Genomic DNA, 20,326 nt, shown 5'->3' on the forward strand with positions numbered 1-20,326 from the left:
CTGCATTGGAAATGGTTAATCACGACATTCGTAGCTGCAGTAGTCGTTGAATGGTGTAGCATTTGCAGATACGAATAAACTTGCCGCACCCTTTAAATAACAAGCATAGTTTTGCCTTGACTCTTCATGTCCCAACAGGACTATTATTGTGAATTGCAACATAAAATAACTAACAACTGATTAAAATGCAAACGCTCGTACGATTAATTCCAGTTATCTCGGTGAAGCTGCAGAAAGTAAAAGCAGTCGGATAACACAATGCTCTGAGCCATTTTAACCAAGACAGACATTCACACTCACTCATTCTTTCACACTTCTTGATGTGCAATGTTTCAGTGTTGCTCTCCGTGGACATCTGAAAGGCCAAAAGTTATAAAATCAACTTTGTTTAGTGTAATTTGTTTTAACCCCTCAAATGGACGCCTACCTTCAAAACTGAGTCTTTAGCGTGCCGTGGAGGGGAAGTAAACCCTCTGGCAGAACCTGTTTTAAGCATCAGAATTTCCTGCGCCGACAGCCAACTACTTATGTAACTATTACCTCCACAAATCCAAACTTTGAAAATCTTAATACGACTAAGCGACGCAGTTTAATGTTGTAGATCCTACTGCCCCCAAATAATATAAAAAGCCAATCAAACTGGCTGTGGTGTTAATCTGCACAGTAAAATGTTGTCTTTGTGTTGTGTTAACTTCTGCGCATATTGTGTCACGGCCAAAAAAAAAGGTCATTAACCTGCAGCACTAGGAAATAACCTTGAAGCAATGTTTGAAAAAGCCGCTAATGTCACTTGTTTTTGTCACGTTCAAGTAACTCTCGGTCCTTCTGAGAATTTGACTGCCTCAAACGGTGACGGACAGGAAAAACACTCTCTTCTAGTCAGATGTGCTGTGCAGAGAGTCCTTGGCCTGTTGTGAACTGTTCTTTTATGCGTCTGTGCGCATGTGATCTGCACACGTGGCGTAATCATTATCATTCAGCCTGTCCTAAGCATGACAAGCAAATTACTGCGGACGTAAAATGAGTTGCTGTTGGCCTTGAGGGTGGTTTTGTCTGTTTTGGTCTCCTATTTATAAAATTGATGAAGCATGTGACAGTGAATGGAACTGTGTGCTGCATTGAAGGAAACATTACTGTCTGTGACAAGTTTAATCTTACTTCACGTTGTAGTTTTTATGCCTTTTAATTCTGGCTCAAAATATTTTATTAAGTTATTGGAATAGATAAAGGGGTGGGCGGGGGATTTTCCCTATGTATATTTACAGTACAATGTGGCTTTTAAAGGCGGTTTTTATAGATATCGTGACATTGTCTGTATAGTAACCTTCTCCCAGTGCAGCTGGTTCACTTTATCAAAATGCTGGTTCACGCTGTCCTCTTTTCCTTTGTTGATATTGGCTTGAATTCAGCCAACCATCACAGCCTCTGGCTTTCTCAGGCTTCTCCCTATCTGCTGGGAAAATAAAACACCAGTAGTTGCGTGGCCTCTCTCGCAGTATGGGGGTGGTGTGGAATTAAGTTTGGTGCTCTTTTGTTTTCATAGGGGTGTGTGCTATGTCAGGTTTATTTGTGAAGGCAAAATTCAGATTATATTTAAGCCTGGCAGGATAGCATTTGGTTTTCTTCTGTCTCTCTGTGTCCCACTGCGTCTCGTGATGTGTTGCTGAGCTGTAAAAGGTGCAGGTATGAATTCCTGGAAGTTGCGTAATTTATATTTACACAGGTTCCCATGTAGTGAAGTGTCTTTAAAAAATACCTGCTGACTGTCTCATGATCTCTACCTCTTTGGAGAAGAGAGGAATGTTCACCTGAAACGTATCTAAACCCTGCGGAGACGCTGTGTGTGATGACAGTTTATTTGTGCTTCCCAGCCGTGTGAGAATACGTTCCAGAGTTGATATATTCTCTGAGCATTTCTGTGTTTTTTTGTTTGTTTTTGTTTTTGTTTGTTTGTTTGTTTTTAACCCTCCCATAGTTTCCATTCAGTTTGAACACTTTTCATGGGAAAAAAAAATAAAAATCACTCTCGGAAAGAAAGGATGTCTCTAATCCTACTGCATAATGCCCAACACAGAGCTGTGAGAAATGTAAGCTTTGGCAATCACTGAATAGTGCCCTGTTTTGAGATTAAGTTCTCTTGTTGTGTTTCTTCACAGGCACCTGCAAAATACTGTGACCACAGACCAGCCACTTCCTGTTCTGCGTATTCAACCGACTGCTGCCAGAGTGAACGTATTTATGTCAAAGGACCAGTAATATACAAGTACTTGGTTTACTTACCCCAGCTCCCCTAGACATTTTGCAGTGCAGTGCAGTCATACGTGATTAGTTTAAACAGTGTCAATAACACCCGCCCACACCATAAGGATTTAAAACACATAGCCTGGTTCTGCACCCACACACTGTCGCAGCAAACATGGCCAGCAAGCTGGCCAGCTTTGGCAAGAGCCTGCTGCGTCGCCGGCCACTAGACTGTTCTGGTGAAGAGACCCGGTTTGCCCGCTGCTTGTCCACCCTGGACCTCATCGCCTTGGGAGTGGGCTCCACATTGGGCGCCGGTGTCTACGTCCTCGCTGGCGAGGTCGCCAGAGAGAAGGCGGGACCCGCTATCGTCCTCTGCTTCCTCATCGCTGCTCTGTCCTCCATGTTGGCCGGCCTGTGTTACGCCGAATTTGGAGCCCGCGTCCCCAAGACGGGCTCTGCGTACCTTTACAGCTACGTGACGGTTGGAGAAATCTGGGCCTTCATCACAGGGTGGAACCTCATCCTCTCCTATGTGATAGGTAAGCTCCGGTTTTAAATGCACTTGTTGCCGATCGGTCAGAGCTAAAATCCCAAGAAAGATTACGGAAAACAACAGTATTCATTTCCAGTCACCACAGTGTCGACTTATCTCCGTCTCTGACCTGTTTAAAAAGAACGTTTTTTTTTTTTTTTTTTGTTTTTTTTTTTTTTTTAGGTACGGCCAGTGTTGCCAGGGCCTGGAGCTCAACCTTCGACAGCCTGGTTGAACAAAAGATTTCTGGCTTCTTTCAAGCCTCCATGGCGATGAAGGTGCCAGGCGGCGTGCTGGCAAAGTACCCTGACCTGTTTGCCCTCATCCTGGTCCTGCTGCTCACTGGTGAGTTTGCTCATTCTCTCTCATTATTCTCAGTTGTTTTCCAACCACGGGTCTTCTAGAGGGACTACTGGTTCAATATGAGAGACTGCAACTGAACAGTTTTACCTCAGCAAACCCATGAAACTGGCTTGTGGAATAGAGAGATTGCTTCACTTTAATGGGTCACTTTCCACAAAAGTGGAGAACCGCCGATTGTTAACGGCATTTTAATGTCTTCAAGAATGGAAATAGTTTTAAAACATAACCCCATTGAAACTTCCTACATTCTACACTATCTTGTTCAGAATTGGACCCGTCAGGTCGGTCGTTTGGGACCCACGCAATCGTAGTTGTCGTCAGCGTTGCATTCAGATTGTTGCATAAGAGACCGAACAGTTGTCGCACTAATACTGCAGCTCGTGTGTCATCCCAGTAGCGGTGTGAGAAAGAAAAAAAAAAGAATTGGTGGATCGGTATCTCTGGCTGATGGTCTGTTGGAAGTGATGAAGTGCGAACACATCCACCCACATAGAGGAACTTGTTGTTGTTGTTGTTGTTGCTGCTGTTTGCTGAATAAGAATTCTCACCTCTCTCCCTGTACTCTCTGCGCTCAGGACTTCTGGCCTTTGGCGTGAGCGAGTCTGCGCTGGTGAATAAGATCTTCACGGGCATCAATCTGGTGGTTCTGGGATTCGTTATCATCTCCGGCTTTGTGAAGGGGAACACGGCCAACTGGAACCTCACCCGGGACGACTACGTCCACTTCATAAACAGCACCAACATGTCTTTAAAGTCAGTATTTCCCAGCTGCGTTCTGTCGGCAAATGAGCCGATTTTCTGTTTCATTGGTGTTTGATTGTTAAAAAGGCATTTTCCTCCTTTTTTTCTGTCACCCAGAGTGGATGAAGAATTCGGCGTGGGGGGTTTTGCGCCGTTTGGCTTCGCTGGAGTCTTGTCTGGTGCAGCCACCTGCTTCTACGCCTTTGTGGGCTTTGACTGCATCGCCACAACCAGTGAGTCAGTCTTACTATTTCCACGATGAACAAGGTAGAGAGGGGGGGTTCACCGGCGCAAAAACGATCGAGTTACCTCGAACAGTCTTTCTTGGTGGGGGTGAACAAATAAACGGCACACAGGCCACGTATTGAATAGATCGTCAGGGCTGTACCCGGCTCAGAAATGTGTCAGTCGTATCGGTTTCAGACGTTAAGCAAAGAAAAGTAAAAAAAAAAAAAAAAAAAAGATCTCACGATTCAACCCTCATTTTTTTTCCGCATAGACTAGCTGGCCATCGGAAAATGCCTAGCGGGCTAATTTTTGTGTCTGGATTGCAGAGGATCTGTTGCCTGTTGTTGGCGGAGGTGTGAAATTACCCTAACGCTTTAAAAAAAAAAAAAAGAAGAAAAAAAAAAAATAGACTTATTTTATTAGGTTTGTGGTTTGACAAGTTCCTCTGATTGAGGGTGTTTCCACAGAGGCTTGTCTGTGCTAATCAGCAATTTAATGTTGCCTTCGTTGGCCTTCACGCGCGCACGTACACAAATAAGTCTACAGAAGTGGAAACTTTGTTTTCGACGACGTTGGTTTGTTTTTCTTGTGTTTTTTTTTTTTTGTTCCGTTCCCACGTGAGATATGACCCGTGTGCGGTCGGCCGGGCTGACGCGGCGTTGTTATGCAACTTTCAAAAGTGAAACGTGAGAAATGTCACTCGCCGCGTCGAGCGCTTCCAGGGTCACTCGGGTGCGGCGAAGATCCGCTCATTCTCCTCTCGTTTCAGGCGAAGAAGCAAAGAACCCCATGCGGTCCATTCCCGTCGGCATCGTGGCCTCGCTGCTCATCTGCTTCTTCGCCTACTTCGGCGTGTCCGCCGCTCTGACTCTGATGATGCCGTACTACCAGCTGGACAGGCAGAGCCCTCTGCCCGAGGCCTTCAACCACGTCGGCTGGGCTCCGGCCAGATACATCGTGGCCGTGGGTTCTCTTTGCGCTCTGTCCACCAGGTGAGGAAAGGGGGTGGGGGGTGGGGGGGGGGACCCCCAAAATTGTCGCCCTACCTCTTCATTGACGTTTCAACATCTTTTGAGTTTGACGCTAACGACCGACTCCCCTCAGCCTCCTGGGCTCCATGTTCCCCATGCCCCGCGTTATTTACGCCATGGCGGAGGACGGGCTGCTCTTCCGCGTCCTGTCCCGGATGAACACTCGCACGAAGACCCCTCTCCTTGCCACCATTGCTTCCGGTGTCGTTGCAGGTAAGACGGCCGCGTTTGGCTTTCGTCTGCGTGTCTCTTTTTTGTTGTTGTTGTTGTTGTTGTTGTAATGTTTACTCGTCGCTTCGGGGCCAGCCGGCTGTCTTTGCCGCGCGGATCCTCCGCTGTCAATAGTTCGCTGGGGTCGCAGCTCTGCCGAGCAGCGTATCTTGACAGGCTGTCGGTTCAGGGTCAATAAGACTGCCGGGGAAGCCTGCGGGGACGGACACTCAGTTTGTTTTATTGTCCGTGCATGCATTACGGCCTTTATTGCTTTCTGTAACTTTACAGTGTAAGTTTTCTAATAAAAAAAAAAAAAATGTTTTGGTTTAACTTGTCCTTGCAGCTCTGATGGCCTTTCTGTTCGACCTGGCTGCTCTGGTTGACCTCATGTCCATAGGAACTCTGCTGGCGTACTCTTTAGTGGCCATCTGCGTCCTCATTCTCAGGTAAAGCACCTTTTATTCTTCACCGGGCAGTTCGTCTGAAGTCGGCAATCACGTGTTCAACAGCCCCCAGCAGCTGATGTACTTAGGTTATTGGCCCATAAAGCCAGTTCGAAAGCGCAGTTATATCATAATCTGTGCGGAGCTAAAGCACAAGTGGGGCGGGGGGGGGCGGGGGGGGGGGGGGTCACAGAAGCTTCACACTCTCTGGCTCTCCCAACGCCCGGAATCTCATTCACACGTTTAAAACTGGGCAAAAGATTTCGAAGAATGTTCCCGTTTTCCCCCCGCGCACGCGCGCGCCGACAACATCGCAGGCGGAGGTCGGTAGGTGCGCGACCGATCCCTCTGCTCCGCCCCGCACAGGTACCAGCCGGGCACCCTGAGCTCGTCCAGCCAGATGGAGAAGCTGGTGGAGCTGGTGGAAGGGGAGAAGGTGGCCGTGAGCGGAGGGGACAGCGGCGACGAGTACGGCACGGAGACGGAAGAGAGGCCGCTCCGGGAGGCCTTCACCTACAAGCTGCTCTTCTTCCCGAGCGGAAAGAACCCGACGAAGACCTCCGGGAACATCGTCTACGTCACCACCGCCATCATTTGTAAGTGTTGCCGTGGGGACGGGCCGAAAAGAAGCGCTTATCATCGATAAGCGTCGACTGACGATTTCTTTTTTTTTCAATTTAATTTAATTTTATTTTATTTCTTTTTTTTTTAAATTTCTTTTTTTCTAACGGCGGGTAAAATAAGTCCAATAAAATAAGACTGTCCGTACTGTGGTCACAACCGGCGTAAACGAGCGTCTCCCCTCCCTCCGTTCGTCCGCAGCGGTTTTCATCACCGTGCTGTGCGTCGTCCTGGCCAACTGTCTGACCCAGCTGATCGCCGGCCACGCGGGCGTGGTGGTGCCCTGCGTCGTCCTGACTCTGCTCTGCTGCGTCTGCGTCGTCATCATCTTCAGGCAGCCGGAGAGCAAAGAAGCGCTCACCTTCAAGGTAACTCGGAAAAACGCCCCGAGATCACGGAGCAGCGTTACTTTACCAGACGTCTTTCCTAGAGACGGTTTTTTTTTGTTGTCGTTGTTGTTTTTCTTCCTTTCCCCGGATGTTACATGCCGGTGCGATGCTTCGTGGGTCCCCGTTTTTTTTTTTTTAAACTCTTGTCTCTTTCCCGTCAAGGTCCCTCTGCTCCCCTGGTTGCCCCTGTTCAGCGTTTTTGTCAACATCTACCTCATGATGCAGCTGGACTGGGCCACATGGTGCCGCTTCGCCGTCTGGATGGTCATCGGTGCGTTTTTTTTTTGTTGTTTTTTTTAATCCCGCCGCCTCCCGTTTCGATCCCCCTCTGCCGCGCGGCATCGCGACCGTTTCGTAACGTCCCGTTGCCTCTCTCTCCTCTCCCTTCCAGGTTTCGCCATCTACTTCTTGTACGGCATAAGGAACAGCAGCGAAGCCGCCGGCAGGCCGTCCCCGCGCAAATACGAGCCGGCGCTGCAGAACAAGAGCCCCATATACACGGGCGCTCCCGACGACAGCGAGGCGGAGGCGGGCGGCAGCCCCTGATGCGCGCCGCCGTGGGCCCCGGGGAGCGTTGCGCAGCATCTACACTCGTGTTTGGCCATTAGGGTTAAAGTGTCAGTCAAATGCTGCGGTGCAGGCGGCTTGGAACGCTGCTCCTGGGTCGGAAAGGAGGAGAGGCAAGAAAACGCCACGCACGTCTTACCTCTGACTTGGAGGCTGATCAACTCGATGGCTCGACACTGTGACAGAGCCTCTTATCTGGCCCGCCGTGTCTCTGTTTTGACTTGTTTCTACTTAGCCTTAGCCCTCTGGAGACATTTACCTGCCAATAACACATGCTTTGAATGGACCGAACTAACACAAGAGTGCTGCGGGGGCTCCTCGTGAAGTTTTCCGTTAACTGAAGCTGTAAACTGGAAGAATGTTACTGTTTAGCTGCTCTCGTAGTCACTGTTCCTCCGTTATTAGTGCGCTGTTGCTTCGTGTGGGGCCTCCCGGGGGCGGGCGGGGGGGTGGGGGGGGGGGGGTGGGGTGGGGGGGGGGGTGATTTTTAAGAACCACCGTGTATAAATGATGACTTGAGCCAGGGACCTTACGATTGTTGTGACAAACTTGGATCACTGACCTAGAGTTCAGATCGCGCAAGAGACGTAGTTTTTATAAGCAGAGGCCGGCAACAACAACAACAACAACAACAACAAAAATCCTCCTACGACTATCGTTCCGTAGAATTCACACGTCGAGTTTACCGGTGTGTGCGTTTTCTCGCACCAGCCTGTGTTAGCAGGGCAACACTGAAGTCGTGCCGGTTTACAGTGTCAGTCGAGGCCTCGGTGCCGGTCGCGCACGGGCGATGTCATCCGCTCTGTTCGCTTTCGGTGTCTGAAGCGGACGTACACCCTTCACAGACTGGATGAGGTGTGACACCCCCCCCCCACACACACACACACACACACACACACACACACACACACACTCACACAGATACGCACACACACACACACACACACGCGCGCGCATCTCGCAGAGAACAGCCATACGGTATGTGAGCACCACCTCATTAACACGGTTTGAAATGAGTTACTTACCGTGAATTATCCATGTTGTGCTTTTTAAATCGCATATAAAAGATATTTGTAGGCATTTTGTGGCCTTTCTTTGCAATGTAAACCAGGTCAAATCGTTTTTAAATGGCTTTTAACGTCAAAAAGAGGCAGCGAACTTGTTTTTAAGACGAAAAAAACCCAACAAAACAACAACAAAAAAAAGGGGGGCCTTGAAATCCAGAAATGGAGGTAAAGACAACAAAGAGTTACGACATCTTATCTCAGCTGTGTCTTCTGGTATTTACTGTAGTCTGAACACCATCCATTAGTGCAAACATTGCAACATTAGTGCAAATCACACTCTCGTACATGTATTTTTGCCCGTATTTGGTTGCATTTAAAAGTTATTTCCGAACAGGCACGGAGTGGTCTGTGTGAAATTTTTGTTTTTAAATCCATGAATCTGCGAGGTGCAGATTTCATCGACAAACCTGCACCCGCCTCGTAGTCTTTATCAGGCGGTGTGCAGATCCGAGGTTGATAGATTGCCTTGTAAAAAAAAAAAAAGCACATTAATCACATCCGCGTTACTAACAATGGGTTATGGAATATATTTACAAAATTGTGACATCTGTCCACATCTATCGGATACACTTTAGTGTTGGGTAGCTGGGGGTCTGATTCTGAAAAAAGGAGCCCGTCTTCTATCACTACTACAATATCTAATGCATTTTCCTTACTTGTGAAAAGAATTTTTTTTTTTTTTCACAAAGTTTGTTCTTTAGTTTCAATTGAAACTTGTTCTTGGCAGCTTTGTCTGTTGAGCTCCCATCACTTTTATTTATTTTATTTTTTTTTTTCAACTTTATTCCATTTGTACTACTTCTTTCAGATAGAGCTGTTGATATTTAAATGTTTAGAGAATTATTTTTGAGATGGCGTTCTTTTCTTCTTTTTTTTTCATGTTTGCCTTCTCATTTCAATTTCAATCAACATGCTTTTTAGATGTATTTTAATCATCACATGTACAGTTTTTAGGGAGTTCATCTTTTCTGTCTGTCTGACTTCTTTTTTTTTTCTTCTTTTTTTTCTTTGTCGCAGACGTCTTGCGTCGTCACATGATTTGTGATTATTTTTGATCCTTCCCAACCAAACAAACGTGTTTTTTTGGAAGCTTTCCGAAACTAAAACTGACCACTAAAATTTGGTCTCTGTATTGTCAAATTTTAAAATAAGATTTTTATTTCAATACTTTGGAGTCAATATGATAACTTCTTGTGAATAGCGTTTTTTTTTTTTGTCATCCTGGTAAAGTGCTTCACTGTAGAGTGTACAGTATTTGTCTAAAACTGTATCTTTATTTGTATAATGCTGTAAATTATACAAATATACTTTTCTTTAAAATATGACCAAGTATAATTTGATAAGAGATGCTTTTTTTTTTTTTATGAGTGACATTTTGAGGCATTTCATGTTACTCTTGATTCTGCTGAAATCCACGTTTATCAAAATCCCTTTTCTTCAGATTAAACGGTTCTGGTGCATTGAGGCGAAATTGAACAAAATGTGTCAGAAGTCGACATATCTCCCAGATAGTTTGTGGAGAAGGGAGTTGACGGTGGATTTTGATTCAGCCAGTATCCCCAGATGATGTTGAATACAAAACTGGTGCCTGAAGAAGCATCTGTCTGCCGGAGAAAGGCACCGGGGCTGGTACAAGACAGAGTCCGTCTATTTAGAATACTTACTGAGCATTATCGTTGGTCAAATGCGAAGTAATATCTGCTCTTAGACCTTCACCCAGAGTCTTTTGACGTTTCCTCGCTGGCTTGCCGGTAATTTTATCATCAGGAGGTTTTGTGTTGTGGCTGCGGACTCCTGTCACACCGAGCTCTCCAGCCTTTGTGCCTTTCAGTGATAAATCCGATCATCTGCCCTCTCGGTGCTGTCTCATCAACAGCAGCAATCTTATCCTTTGTTTTATATCCTGTACATATGGCTGTCATGTATAAAAGGAGCTGTATTTTCAATGGGTTATTTTTTTTTGTTTTTTTTTTTTTAATAAAAAAAAAAATCATAATTGATGCTTATGGCAGATTGGAAGTCTTTTGTGTTTTATCTACTTTGTTATTTTTGCGAAATAATTTTTTTTTTTTTTCAGATTAAGCTGTCTTTAAGAGGGCGTGCAGCTACCGGTCCAGTTTTTCCAGGAGTCACTAGCGACTCACTCAGCTATTTTAACAATGTCATCCGTGTAAATTACAAATCGTTTTTACCTTTGGGCTGTTTCACTATGAGGACATACGCACATTTAAAAAAAAAAAATTACATTCTTTCACTTTCTTTTTTTCCCTCCTCCCAATATTTGTCATCAGTATCAGTTGTTGTAAAGATTGTTGGTGGTATTCACACCATTTACCATGTAATTATACACACATTTTCTTTTCATTTGCTTAAATTCACTTGGGTCAATATCTGACATCAATTCATTTGTGCACCAAAAGGTCATCAGGTACTGAAAACATTTAACTGGTCTGTCGAGAGAAAGAAAACACTTCACGTGGGCCCCAAAGTGACACGTCTTGTATTTAACTAAGTCTCGACACCATTTCATAAATAACAATTCACTCACTTATGTCCACCGACGTGTTTTGCGAGTTCACAGTTATCCTTGACCGTCAAATTCAAATCGGTTCATCCTCGAGTCCAAGTGAACGTCGGCGCCAAATTTTAAGCAATTCTCTCGAGGAGTTCCTGAGGCGTCGCATTGAAGGAAAGGGGCCGACGAATAGGACTGACGAAGAGGATATACTGACCTTGACGTCACCGAGATCTACTCGCTCCGTCCTTTAATGCAACGTAATGTTTGTGCCAAATGTGAAGAAGGTCCTTCAAAGCGTTCCTAAGATAAGACAATCACAAGAATGGGAAAGATGTGAGGTCACGGTGACGTTGACAGCCGACCTTTTGATCGCCAAAATCGAATCGCTTCATTGGTGAGGCCAGGTGAATATTCGCGCCAAATTCAAAGACGATTGGCTTTTCTCAGAAATCGCGATTACGAGCGCGGGTCGATGTGTGGTGACGTTGACCTTGACCTTTGACCCTCGACCCCCCCCCAAAAAAAATCAAATCAAGAGATTTCCTGAAGGCGTTCCTGAAACATATTGCGCTCACAAGAACGGAATGGGCGGACGGGGTGGATGTGAGGTCGTGTTGACCTTGACCTTTTGACCACCAAAACGTAATCGGTTCACGTTCGAGGCGTCGTGAACATTTGTGACAAATTTGAAGAAATTCTTTCCGAGGGTTCTTCCAAGTATTGCTTCACAAGCGTGGTTTCGATTTGAGGTGACGGTGACCTTTGACCTTTGACCTTCAACCACCAAAATTCTTTTATCGTTGATCGCAAGCGAATCTTTTTGCCGAGTTTGAATAAATTCCCTCAAGGGGTTCTCGAGCTATTGCGTTCACGAGAACAGGACATAACGGACAAGACATACATACAACATAGAGAAAAGTAACTTTGGATTTGAGATTGGTTTTGTTTTGTTTCCTTTCTTTTTTCTTTTTTCTTTTTTTTTGCAGTAATAATACACAATTCAACACCGGAAAGCACAAACCACGTGTTGAAGAAGCTTCGCCTTCCTCCCTCCCTCCCTTCTCCGCACACTAAGGCTGCTCTCTAGTGGTCACACACAGCACAGCACCAAAGTATTTTAACAGTTGCACTACAGTATGTCTCTTCATGGTTTTGTCAGTCAAATGTAAACCAATCTTTGCACACGAATCATCTTTAGCGATCGTTCCAGGTGACCGATGCTGTCAGAACCCCAAAGTCACAACAAAGTCAAACAGTCGCGGTTTGGTTTGGTTTCAGATTAATTATTTACATGATGTGTAATGTGATATCAGTGACACCTTACAGTTTAGATGTCTCCAGTCCCAGGATTAACACAATTTAATCTATGAACAGCGAGTTGCCCGCACGTGCACGTGATGCCAACACTATTTTCTGCGCAAATTAAGTCAATTTACTTTCCATTAAGTCACGTCAGAAATACGTCTCACTGGAAACTGAATTTGAATCATGTATATTAAAAAAAATTAAATTGCTCAATTGAATACTTTCATTCAAAAATTGTATTTGAATCGCACCGTTTGAATTTTTGCTATTTAACGTGAATAATTGTGTTGCGGCACTGAATGCGAGGAGCATAATTTAAGATGACTTTGAAACAAAATTTCAATTCAAATCTTGATGGACACGTTTGTAAGAATAACTCAATAATTCTTGCATTAATTATGACTACATTTCACAAATATCTAACAGGATCAAATGATTATTTTTCTTTTCTATTGTTGAAATAACAAAACTGAAGAGCAGAAGGGGAAATTACGACTATATTTCAAATTAATGACAGACACAGAATTGGTGACATTACCCCAGGGTGTCTATCTCGAAATTGTGGTAACTGTATAGATCTTCTGTGCTGTCAAGTTGCACACGAAAAAATAAAATGATTTTTGAATGTATAGCTTCTTTGCAGAAATGTGACACATATGCATGTACACTAGAACTTGAATGGTTGGCTGAGGCTTACAACTGCTAGGCAGCAATTCAATTGAGAAACTTATTTTGTTTTTCAACTTGCGCCTTGTTAAAGTCAGTGGTTTCAACAGACAACCTTTTTGTTTTTACTCCATTAAAGTCTTAACAGACCTAAAACTTTCCTCTGAATTGATCTGCTTTATGATATTTGTCTGACAGCTTCTGTGGAAGCGTATCCAAATTCCTTCCAACATAATCTAATTGAATACACCCTAAATGTCAGAAAAGTATGTGGTCAAACTATTGTATGTTGTCCAAAATGTCAGAAAAATGTCATGCTTGAAAATGTCATCCAATATATCATAAGAATATCATACTATATAGTATGTCGTCCAAAATATCAAAAGAAATAACAGCAAATTATGAATTCAAAAATGTCACAAAAATATACTATGGTATCTGGTAGAAAATGTCGTAGAAATGTCATCCTATAGTATATTGTCTAAATTGTCTGAAAAACGTCATACTAAGTCTTCCAAAATGTCACAAAAATATCATAATATAGTATGTCATCCAAAATATCATAAACATTTTTTTTTTTTATACTATTGTAGGTCGTCCATAATGCGAAAAGAATGTCATACTGTGGTATGTTGTCAAAAATGTCGCAAAACGTCATGCTATATGTCATCTGAAATATGACCAAAAAGTCATACTGTAGCATGTCATCTGAAATATGACCAAAAAGTATGAATTTTTTGTGCTATTTCTGCTTCATGGTATAAGTATGACTTCCGTCTCACAGTCTAAAGGTCCTGGGATCGATACCCGCCTTGTACTTTCTATGTTGAAGATGTATGTTCCTATAGTATGACTTATTTATGATATTTCAGACGAAATGCTATAGTATGACTTTTTTTTTTATCATATTTTGGACGACACGCTAGAGTATGACTTTTTTTTTTTAAATCATATTTCGGACGACATGCTAATATGATACTATATATACTACAGTCTTAAGCTTTTAAAAAAATTTTGGATGAAAAAAAAGTCAAACTATAGTATGACGTTTTGGACGACATACTATGGTGTGACTTTTTCTTCATATTTTAGACGACATACTACAGTCTTAAGCTTTTTAAATTTTTGGACAAAAAAAAAAGTCATACTATGGCATGAAGTTTTGGACGACATACTATGGTATCACTTTTTCTTCATATTTTGGACGACATACTATAGTCTTTAGCTTTTTAAAGTTTTTTAAAGTTTTCCAAATCCTCATACTATGGTATCACTTTTTTTTTGTCCAAAAAAATCACAAAAAAGTCATATTTTATGTATGACATTTTTTTTTCATCTAAGAAAATTTAAAAAGCTTAAGACTACAATATGTTGTCTAAAATATGAAGAAAAACTCATACCATAGTATGTCATCCAAAATGTGAAAAACGGTCACTGACCCTAACCACTAACCCTAACCCTGCAGATCTTGGCGGTAGTAGCAAATATTAAAACGAGAACTTTGAAGGGCGAAGTGGAGAAGGGTTCCACGTGAACAGCAGTTGAACTTGTCGTCCAAAATGTGAAAAAAAAAGTCATGCTATAGCATGTCGTCCGAAATATGATAAAATATTCTCTGTGGGCTTACAGTTTTAATGTCCTTGTTCTTATTCCTTATTTTTCTTTCCAAAAAGAAAGTAGAACACCAACTTTCAGATCACATGTCTACCTAACTTCAAGAAAAAAGGTGTCAGCGATTTGAAAGTTGGTGTGTGTGAATGTCTTTTGGCCCCACTTATGCCTGTAAAGTTTCTCGTCTCCAGCTCCCTCACTTGCCGTAACCCTAAATCTAACCCTAACCCTAATCCTAACCGGGTCAGGGCCGCTGGCTCCCCAACGTGTAGCATGAGAGGTCCCGCATAGCCCTGCTGGCAGTTTTAATTTTTTTTGTCCTCGTTTCCAGTCGCCAGCAGGGGGCGCTATGACTATGAGCAAATATGACCAAACAGGTGTCTTCACTTTCGCACCATTAGGTGCTCGGGCCCAAATGAACAGCAAATAACAAGAGACAGAAGCGTTGACGGTGTTCATAAAAGGAGAATATATTTCACATATTTTCTACTCTATATTGGGGCGACAGATTGGAATTTTCTCAGTATTGGGGGGGGATACGACCCCCTCAAAAAGGCAATGGTTACTCTCATGATGGAAGTTGATAAAAACGTTATTTATCATTCTGTAACATTCATTTGTAAGTGCAGTTGAAGAGGTGGTTGGTTGTCGTCTGCCGTCTCTGAATCAATGTCTGAATCCGGCACTAGAAACGTTACAATATGGGACCTTTAAGTTTGTGTCTTATCTGCTCTCGCCAGTAAACCCACACAGAGTAGTAAACATGAACTGGGCACTTACCATATTGATAAAAATCCTTGCTTTGATCGTCATAAAGGCTATCTGTAAGCAGCTACAGTAGCTTCTCCTACCAGCAAACAGCAAATTGAACATTTTCACAGTGCAAACTCATCCCTCAGCAGTCAGATTAACCAACACGACAGTGTCTCAAACTTTGGTTCATTATCCTCCACCTTCTTTATGCACTAAGCCACTCGGATTCGTTGTGCCGCAGTACAATCAATCAGGGAGGTTGTGGCCTCCTCTTTCTCACTGGATACAGTCCACACACGGTTGTAGTATATTCAGAGTATTATGCATGAAAAGGAGGAGGCATGGCTCAGTCTTGGCATCACCAATTCAGATGTAAATTAAGTTCATGTTGACACATGAGTATAGATACATTACACTGACAGTATCTGTCTGTCAAAAATGTGCAGCAACAACATAACCGGCTACTGGAGTATAACTGTACACATCAGGAAAGGCCAAAAGTGGAGTAAAGCTGAAGGATCGGTAACAACTGCAAAGACAGCAGGGTTATTACAGTTACACACACACACATGCACACAGAAAAGTGAGGAGTTGGGATGCTTCTTGTGCTTCTACGCCTGTTAGGAACACCAACAAAGTGTCTGAACGTTCGGACAGAGCCATAAACAGGCACCCGAATGTTACAATAATGTCTTATATAAAGAAGTAAAGTGTGCAACTGAGCAGGGAAACATTAGGAGTTCCAAAAACTGGCCTGAAAGCAGCCACGGCAAGATAGATCTTCTACAAATACAGTCCACTTGGTTGCGTTACTACCTGTCACCCCAAACGCTGCGGCCAAGTAAATCAGCAGAAGCACTGCCGGCTGCCCTTGGTCACCTCTTCAGAGGAATGGACGGTGTTGGGAACAAATCCACTCTTGACACCCTCCCAGCCATCCTGGATCTTGATGTCCCCGCTGCGCACCAGCTCGAAGATGTCCCTCGTCAGATCCACAAATGCCTGAAGTAAAAATCAAAGGGAAAATCCCAACAGGAGATTGTGAAGTCAGTTTAAAATAACTGACAAGCACAAAAACACGCAGCAGAAATAATTAGCCAACAACAACAACAACAACAACAACAACAAAAATCGCTTTGTGATATATCTGGTAAACGATTAATCTTTAATAAATCCAAAACCTTTCTGATTCCTGCTTGTCAAACGTCAAAATTAGCTATATTTGTAATTAAAAATGGAATTTGTTCAGGTTTCGACCTGTATTTTTGACAATACCAGCTCATACCAGTTTTGATTGGCATTTTCCTTCAATTACTCCAAAAAAATTGTTGATTACTTTACATAATTTTCTCAAAATTTAAGTTAAGAATCATCAGTATTGTCTGTTGGTGCTGCTTCCTTTTGCCAAAGACGGCGTCTGATTTTCTGTCACTTATGTCACCATCATGCAATTCTCAGAAACTCAAAGGGTTTTCTGTGTGCTCTAAAAGAAAAGCACCTCTTCTTGTTTCATGCCACGAAGCAATTGTGCACATGAAGTCAAATCTGACTCACTAGTGCAAACCATAGAGGGCAGAGGATGACGCCTGTTTAGTGACAGTGAAGTTAATTTATATAAATGATGTCTAAAACGCAATAATTAAACTATTAGCAACTTTTCTCTCGAATTGCACTGCTTTTATGAAGGATTTAGGTACACTAATAAATACGCACAATGTTTCTCTTGTTCGGAAATTTGAGTTAGGAGATTTTGGAATGACGCTAAAATGCAGTGAGAGTCACGGCTGATCATTTATCTGCGAAGAAAAAAATAAAATAACATCCACACCTTCTCCACGTTGATGGAGTCTCGCGCCGACGTCTCCACGTAGCGCATCCTGAAGGCCCCCGCCAGCTTCTCCGCCTCCTGCTGGGTCACCTGACGCTGGGCGTCCAGGTCACACTTGTGACCGACCAGCAGGAAGACGATGCTGTGCGGCTGCACGTGGCTCTGGGCCTCCTCCAGCCAGTTGTGGACGTTTTGGAAGGAGCGACGGTTTGTGATGTCGAAGAGCAGGAGGCCACCCACTGAGTTACGGTAGTAGGCTCTGGTGATTGACCTGGACAGAGAGACGGATGCGGGATTGCTGCTGTAAATAACCGGTTGCCAAGCACACCTGCAGCGGAAAATAGTCCCCAAAGAATGCCCCTTTTTACTCCCATTTGAGTGATGTTTAAAAACCACAGTGCTCGGCTATTTTTTTTTTTTTTTTTAAATGACTGAGAATGTTTTGATATCTGATACCTGTCTTTAAAGAGTTACATCCTCCGAAATGAGCTTCAGATACAGTGGAGAAGTCATAAAGTATTGTACGTTCATGGAATTTCATGACGACAACAACTATTTAGCATAGTTACTCCATAAACTGTAAGTTCACGGAAAATCCCTAAATAGCATCTTCTACCATGTAAAACACAGTAAAGGATTACACTTGTGATCTCGTGAAAAAAAAAAAATCCCATTAAAAAGGCAGAAACCATCTATGAGTTATTCAGGAGTTCCCTACTATGCTTAAGTTGTAAACTTTTAAAAACAAGTCACAAATAGGGACTTTCATTTTAAATAAGGTGAAATTATTTAAATGATCTCACACAGCTATAGTTTGTACTTTAACAAACATTTGGTCTTATGTTGAGTGTTTACAGCTGATGGATGGTGTATTCATGTGCTCATGGTACAGCGTCCACGAGCCACGGACGGTGACCTTAAGTGCCCGTTTGAGGGAATGATGGGAGGGTACTAACAAATAAATATGCACAATATTTCTCTCTGTGTGTGTGTGTTTTGTTTGTGGGTCATGGTTTTGTAATATATAAAAAGAAGGATGGAGAGGCAGAGAAAGAGTCTCAATGTCTTTACCTGAACCTCTCCTGCCCAGCAGTGTCCCAGATCTGAAGTTTGATCCTCTTCCCCGGCTCGATCTCCACCAGGCGGGAGAAAAAGTCCACCCCCACGGTCGGGTCTGACACCTGGGCGAAGCGGCCCTCGGTGAACCTGCGGATCAGACACGACTTGCCAACTGTGGAGTCTCCGATGACAATCAGGCGAAACTGATAAAGCCATATCGTCTCCATGTCTCATGAAAAGGAAATCTGTAAGAAAATTTAAAAAAAATCACTCACATTCATCGTCATACGCATGAGGTCGAAACCGGAAGATACTCTGCTTACTGACATGAATCACAAAGAAAAGATCACATTAATGAAGCAAACAACCTTTTGTTCAAATAGTTGCAAATGAACATTTTGGCAGATCAACTGATCAATTAATCATTTGAGCTTTAATTCACACTACAACATATCAGACTGTTTTAACCAGTTCTTATGTCATTCTTTTACTTTGAAGAGACAACTAGAGAAATTAACATTTTTGAAAAGCTCATAATATTAACATGTTAATATTAAAATGTAATATTAATATTAAAATGTTGATAAATTGCTGTACATATTGAGACTCTCAAAGCCACATACTTGTATCTTATAGTATCGAATCGCAAAATAAAACAGGGTTTAAACTTTTGCTTGCAGTTTTCTTTAGAGAAGAGTGCTCTGTAACAAGAAGAATCCTCTGACATGTAGTTTGAGTTGAAAAAAAAAAAATGTATGTAAAAAAAGAAAAGATTGATAGTTGCCACACACAAACCGGCAGAAGACCACGTCTATTTTAAATAAAATCCTAATGTTTGTGTCTTTTTTCACACATTCAAATAAAAAAATTAAAAACTTCTATTAGACAAAAATGATGATAAATGAAACATGTCAGACTGAATACACAAAGCTTCTACAAATAATACAATACCCTCCTCTTTAAAAATTGAGGGTTTGTTTAAGTAGACTTATAGCTTCATATTCATAATAAACACCACATTTAATCCCGAGGCTGTGTTGATCATGTGGATAGTGGCTCTGGATTACCACTTCCATAATGTCAAAGGAATAATAGCCTTCAATCAGCTCAGCAGCGTTCATGTGATTTACAGTTGGGTGATCTAATTTGAGGGGAAGGAGGGAGGGGGAGGCCACTCCTCTTCAAGTCAATAAACAGTGGCGTAGTCAGCCCCCATGTGGATGTTAGAGTGGTTGTTACACACCAAATGAGGCCTTGAATCTTAAACCAAAAAATAGAGCTAACATGACTGCTAATGCATATATGAGGGAGCGTGATAGAAGGCCTCAAATGGCACTCATGAAAAGAGATTCCACAATAAACAATGAGTAAACTGTTTTTAATCACAAGGCCCTGCCCTCTTAGCCTAATGAGCATAGTTTACTTTAGTGGCTGGCATGCAGGACGAGACTAAAATTGAAAACCAGTAAATGATGACCTACCTCAAGTTCAATACCTGTAAAAACCAAACCCCATATCAATGATTGTCTCTTCTAAAAAAATGACCCTCCAGACAAGCAGTGGCTGTGATCTTGCCTACAGAAATAACAGGCCAATAACATGCAGCATGTGAACTGGGCCTCCTGTCCAGCATCACTATTTGACCCGTTTTAAAAGGGTAAATTCAGCCTGTTGAGTGTGTGAACCGACAGATGATCCGAGCTGTGGCTTCATTTGAGCAGGACTGTTAATATTTCCGCGAAGATCCGCTGATGAAATGGCAGCAGGACACAACAGCAGCATCACGCACGCATTTCTTCCTCGCCCTCATCAGCACCATTACCGTAACTGCAAACGGAGCAGCGCAGCAAAAAAAAAAAAAAAAAAAAAAAGATTCACCAGCTGCTGCATTCAAGGGCTGCAGGAAAGAAACAAAGCAACTATGACGTGAGCTTACATGAATACATTTCCCCCACATTCTGCTTTCATTACTTGAATTCTCTAACTTTAGCATATATGTCTTTCAACACGGTTTACTTAAAAAAATATAACTGTATAGATCTGTATTCATTACTCAACAATTTATAATAAAGTAAATTAAAAAGTAGGCTATATTAAGTTAAGTCAAATTCATTGTGGATTATTGATTAATAGTCTCTTTTATAGTG

General features: G+C 42.7%; 2 protein-coding genes across 4 annotated transcripts in view; one reads left to right on the forward strand and one right to left on the reverse strand.

Moving 5' to 3' along the window:
• slc7a3a (solute carrier family 7 member 3a) overlaps positions 1 to 7,813 on the forward strand; it is a 13,650-nt gene extending 5,837 nt beyond the window's left edge. The window contains exons 2-12 of the mRNA XM_069146065.1: positions 2,157 to 2,783; positions 2,960 to 3,121; positions 3,715 to 3,892; positions 3,998 to 4,113; positions 4,878 to 5,100; positions 5,213 to 5,352; positions 5,696 to 5,798; positions 6,162 to 6,391; positions 6,618 to 6,784; positions 6,968 to 7,076; positions 7,197 to 7,813. Coding sequence (XP_069002166.1) covers positions 2,417 to 2,783; positions 2,960 to 3,121; positions 3,715 to 3,892; positions 3,998 to 4,113; positions 4,878 to 5,100; positions 5,213 to 5,352; positions 5,696 to 5,798; positions 6,162 to 6,391; positions 6,618 to 6,784; positions 6,968 to 7,076; positions 7,197 to 7,351 — 1,950 coding nt within the window. The 5' untranslated portion in view covers positions 2,157 to 2,416 and the 3' untranslated portion in view covers positions 7,352 to 7,813. The remainder of the gene's footprint in view (positions 1 to 2,156; positions 2,784 to 2,959; positions 3,122 to 3,714; positions 3,893 to 3,997; positions 4,114 to 4,877; positions 5,101 to 5,212; positions 5,353 to 5,695; positions 5,799 to 6,161; positions 6,392 to 6,617; positions 6,785 to 6,967; positions 7,077 to 7,196) is intronic.
• LOC138196228 (ras-related protein Rab-39B-like) overlaps positions 1 to 20,008 on the reverse strand; it is a 22,539-nt gene extending 2,531 nt beyond the window's left edge. The window contains exons 1-5 of one of the 3 annotated variants that reach the window (XM_069146068.1): positions 19,661 to 20,008; positions 18,192 to 18,424; positions 17,121 to 17,391; positions 16,172 to 16,294; positions 11,172 to 11,257 (exon numbers count right to left, since the gene is read on the reverse strand). In XM_069146068.1, coding sequence (XP_069002169.1) covers positions 11,189 to 11,257; positions 16,172 to 16,294; positions 17,121 to 17,391; positions 18,192 to 18,406 — 678 coding nt within the window. In that variant the 5' untranslated portion in view covers positions 18,407 to 18,424; positions 19,661 to 20,008 and the 3' untranslated portion in view covers positions 11,172 to 11,188. Of the gene's footprint in view, positions 1 to 11,171; positions 11,258 to 14,988; positions 16,295 to 17,120; positions 17,392 to 18,191; positions 18,425 to 19,660 lie in introns of those variants that run through there. The other 2 variants (XM_069146069.1, XM_069146070.1) reach the window with 2 other exon arrangements.
• Between the last annotated feature and the right edge of the window lie 318 nt (positions 20,009 to 20,326).

This window comes from Embiotoca jacksoni, unplaced genomic scaffold, assembly GCF_022577435.1.
Source record: "Embiotoca jacksoni isolate LCO1_2020_lvr unplaced genomic scaffold, fEmbJac1.0.p SCAF_13, whole genome shotgun sequence".
Classification (NCBI taxonomy): Eukaryota; Metazoa; Chordata; class Actinopteri; family Embiotocidae; genus Embiotoca; species Embiotoca jacksoni.